This window comes from Bidens hawaiensis, unplaced genomic scaffold (assembly GCF_021521415.1).
Source record: "Bidens hawaiensis isolate Kalapana, Puna unplaced genomic scaffold, B.hawaiensis_p1.1 tig00015852_1, whole genome shotgun sequence".
Lineage (NCBI taxonomy): Eukaryota > Viridiplantae > Streptophyta > Magnoliopsida > Asterales > Asteraceae > Bidens > Bidens hawaiensis.
Window position 1 is genome coordinate 172,885 of NW_027492416.1, and position 3,182 is coordinate 176,066.

Below are 3,182 nucleotides of genomic sequence, written 5' to 3' on the forward strand. Positions count from 1 at the left end.
TAGATAAATGATGACATGATTATTCCAAGATTCAAGAGTGAGATATGTGAAGCGATTCGGGGTGAATTGAATGATAACAACTGATCCTCGAAGATCCGAAGGAACTGAAATCACGCATTGAATCGGGCATCTTTAACCCGATTAAAACCCGTTTGAATAAACTCACACACAAAGACAATATACCTATTATTATATTGTGTTGTATTCGAGTTGAGCCAAGTGGAAACCCTAATTCAGTTTCACGGATCATGTCTTCTGATCGTCCTGCTGCTTCCAATTCTGCTTCTCCTGACGACAATTATCTGTAAGTGTTTCGATTATTATAATACCTAATCTCACTGTCTAATATGCTTATTCATAATTAATTGCCTTTCGTTGAATTGCATAACCTAATTGAAAGAATTGGGACATTGTTATAGAACATAGTTGATTCATATTAGCCTGTTATGCAGTAATGCTAATGAATTTTTTTTTTGGGTATAGGTTCCTTGATATATCAAATGAAGCTCCTTTATGTGGGCACCGGAAGCGTACAAGCATCATTGGAAGCGTTTTGTATTGTATACTTTTGGTATGTGTCGGTCCTTGTTTTATCGGTGCAGTGTTAAAGATTTTTAAACACTTGGCTTGATTATGCGTGGTTTTAGTCAGGTTATGCTGCATTGGCTATCGGAGCTCCATGGGTATTCAAGTCTGAGAAGTACTTGACATTGCAGATACTTTGCACCTGTGACATCATTTTGTTGATCATCACCGGTATCTTCCAGCAGTATATGGTTTACCAGGTCCAGAATATTAGATTACAGGTAATGCTCTACGTTCTTTCGGTTACACTGATAGACCGCTCTGACCATTATATTACATAACTTTCTTGTTATTGTGTTATTGATGAATGCATGTCTTCATACTCATAGAAGATGATGTTGTTATAGGATGGGATTGTAACATTGGTTTCTTTCATGTAGGGCTACTATATTTTCAGTCAAAAGCTGAAGCATATTGTTCGCCTACCTTTTGCCAGTACGTCATATGGTATGCATACTTTCATTACTGTTCTCTGTTTCTTAGATAGTGGACGAATATTTCAATTTTAAGAATAACAACTCAGTGGCTAGTTCTTGTGTGTGTAAAACTGTGAAAGGTATTCAGTAAGCCTTTTACAAAGTTGATTTTGCCTTCAAAAGGCTAGGAAACTGCATTTGTATTTGTTTGTTTGTTAATATTCAATAAAGCGTGAAATTCATTTTGTAGGTACCGGGGTGATGCTACTTATCATGGTTTGGGAGCCTAATATAAGAAGCCTTCCAATATCTATGATACTCAGGTAACTTCCTTTCCAGTTTAGGAAACTGAAACTTGAATATTAATATTACTATTAGTCTGAGTGTCTAATTCGCTTCATTCTTAAATCATTGTATAATTATTTGCCTAAGAATCCCATGGTCAAATTAACTGATGCTCTTTGATGACATTTTATTAGCCTTCTCAAATTTTCAGGATTATTATGGTGGCTGAAGCTATCATTGCTGGTTCTTTCATGAGTGTATATATCGGTAAGTTATATTACCCGCCTAAGATTGAAGTCGGTCGCGGTGGAGGTGTATCCTACTTTTGATACTCTATTTGTCAAAGAAATCCACTTAAAACATTTTCATGTTTGAACCCAAATCAATTTCAATTCACTGTTGTACCATATCAAGTTTATGGCAGTTCATTATATGTTTTAACCAAGTATTTGACACTTGCAGGTAATGTACACCAGTACAACATATTGGAATCCCAGCCAGATGTTTTGAAGTCCTTGTATTCTCCCCTTCAACCATCAAGCTCTCTAGAAGGGCTAAGGTATCGTACACCTCACTAATTCTTAATTTAACTTCTTAATATTTTATGGTAAAATTGGTTATTTTCTAATACATGTGGGAATTGGCGGTTATTAATCTAAATAGTCTACTGATTAGAGAGGTGTTATGCATCACAGGTATAGGTATAATAATGATGGTGGACGGTTATCTGATCAGCAGATGGCTTTGCTACAGTATCAGAGAGAGAATCTTAATTTTCTGAGTGAGGAGGTAGATAATGATGAAAAGATTAGTGTTGATTATATTCCTTTTCTTGATTAAAATAATTAAAAGACCATCTGTGAATGCAGATTCTTCGACTGCAAGAATGCTTGAGCAAATATGAGAGATCTGGTGATGGGATGGCACCTCAGGTAGTAAATATGGTTTTCCAACACTTACTAATTTATATGGCATTTCTGATAACCTTCTTCTTTAGGTCGATCTCGCTCATCTATTAGCAGCTCGTGATCAAGAGCTAAGAACACTTTCAGCTGAGGTAATACTCATACATCAGCTATTATATATGAGAGGTGTCTTTTAAATCATATTTTGGGATATACGTTTGTATAAATGCATATATGGTTTCATTCATATCTGCAGATGAATCAACTGCAATCTGAATTACGTCTTGCTCGATCTCTGGTTGCTGAGAAAGAGACTGAAATCCAGGGCGTGCGTAACACGAACAATCAGGTATTTCTAATATTGCCAACTATAGATAATTATGTATAGTCGACCCGATATAGTCATGATGGCATGATCTAAACCTTTTTGTTGGTAATGAAACATAGTATATGGAGGAAAACGAAAGGCTGCGGGCCATACTAGGAGAATGGAGTACCAGAGCAGCAAAGGTATTTGACTGTGATTTGTTTCTGCAACACATTGTTATAAATATGCATTGATAAATGCGCATGTTAAACATGTGCTTCTTATCCTTTGTAGCTTGAACGAGCACTTGAGGCTGAACGGATGTCAAAACTTGAATTGCACAAGAAGATTTCAACATCAAGAACCCAACAAAGCTAATAAATAGTAAAAATCTGTGGAATACTGAACTTTTGGTCTTGATACAAAAACAAACATGAAACAGCTGGTCATACATTTCACAATGGGGGTACATGGTTTATTTTGCTCAAAAACAGCTTCAATATTAGATGATTACCATAAAAAGTGAAGTGTTTCGTGCTTTGAACAAACTTCTCTTATTCAAATTGTGTATTGTTCGCCAAGTCGCCAATCTAACTACTTGTTAACATGTTACAGTCATAACATAGGTAGAATGTGATTGCACATATCCTAATATCCCAAGTAGGACTAGAATAAAACTTTACT

General features: G+C 35.7%; 1 protein-coding gene across 1 annotated transcript; it reads left to right on the top strand.

The window, feature by feature from the left end:
• Nucleotides 1-247: 247 nt before the first annotated feature.
• LOC143549847 (protein FIP1-like) lies at nt 248-2,939 on the top strand. The gene is made up of 13 exons (XM_077040637.1): nt 248-304; nt 484-571; nt 648-806; nt 966-1,032; nt 1,252-1,324; nt 1,498-1,553; nt 1,749-1,845; nt 1,988-2,075; nt 2,156-2,218; nt 2,284-2,343; nt 2,448-2,540; nt 2,639-2,701; nt 2,793-2,939. Exons 1-13 carry the CDS (start codon nt 249-251, stop codon nt 2,874-2,876), a joined length of 1,047 nt encoding a protein of 348 aa, XP_076896752.1. The 5' UTR covers nt 248; the 3' UTR covers nt 2,877-2,939.
• The last annotated feature ends 243 nt before the right edge of the window (nt 2,940-3,182 follow it).

Excerpts from the sequence above, each read along its gene's own strand:
- LOC143549847 (XM_077040637.1), top strand. The coding sequence starts at position 249 with ATGTCTTCTGATCGTCCTGCTGCTTCCAATTCTGCTTCTCCTGACGAC. Across the intron at positions 1,033-1,251 it reads TTTTGCCAGTACGTCATATG|GTACCGGGGTGATGCTACTT; the intron begins GTATGCATACTT and ends TTCATTTTGTAG. Across the intron at positions 2,344-2,447 it reads TAAGAACACTTTCAGCTGAG|ATGAATCAACTGCAATCTGA; the intron begins GTAATACTCATA and ends TCATATCTGCAG.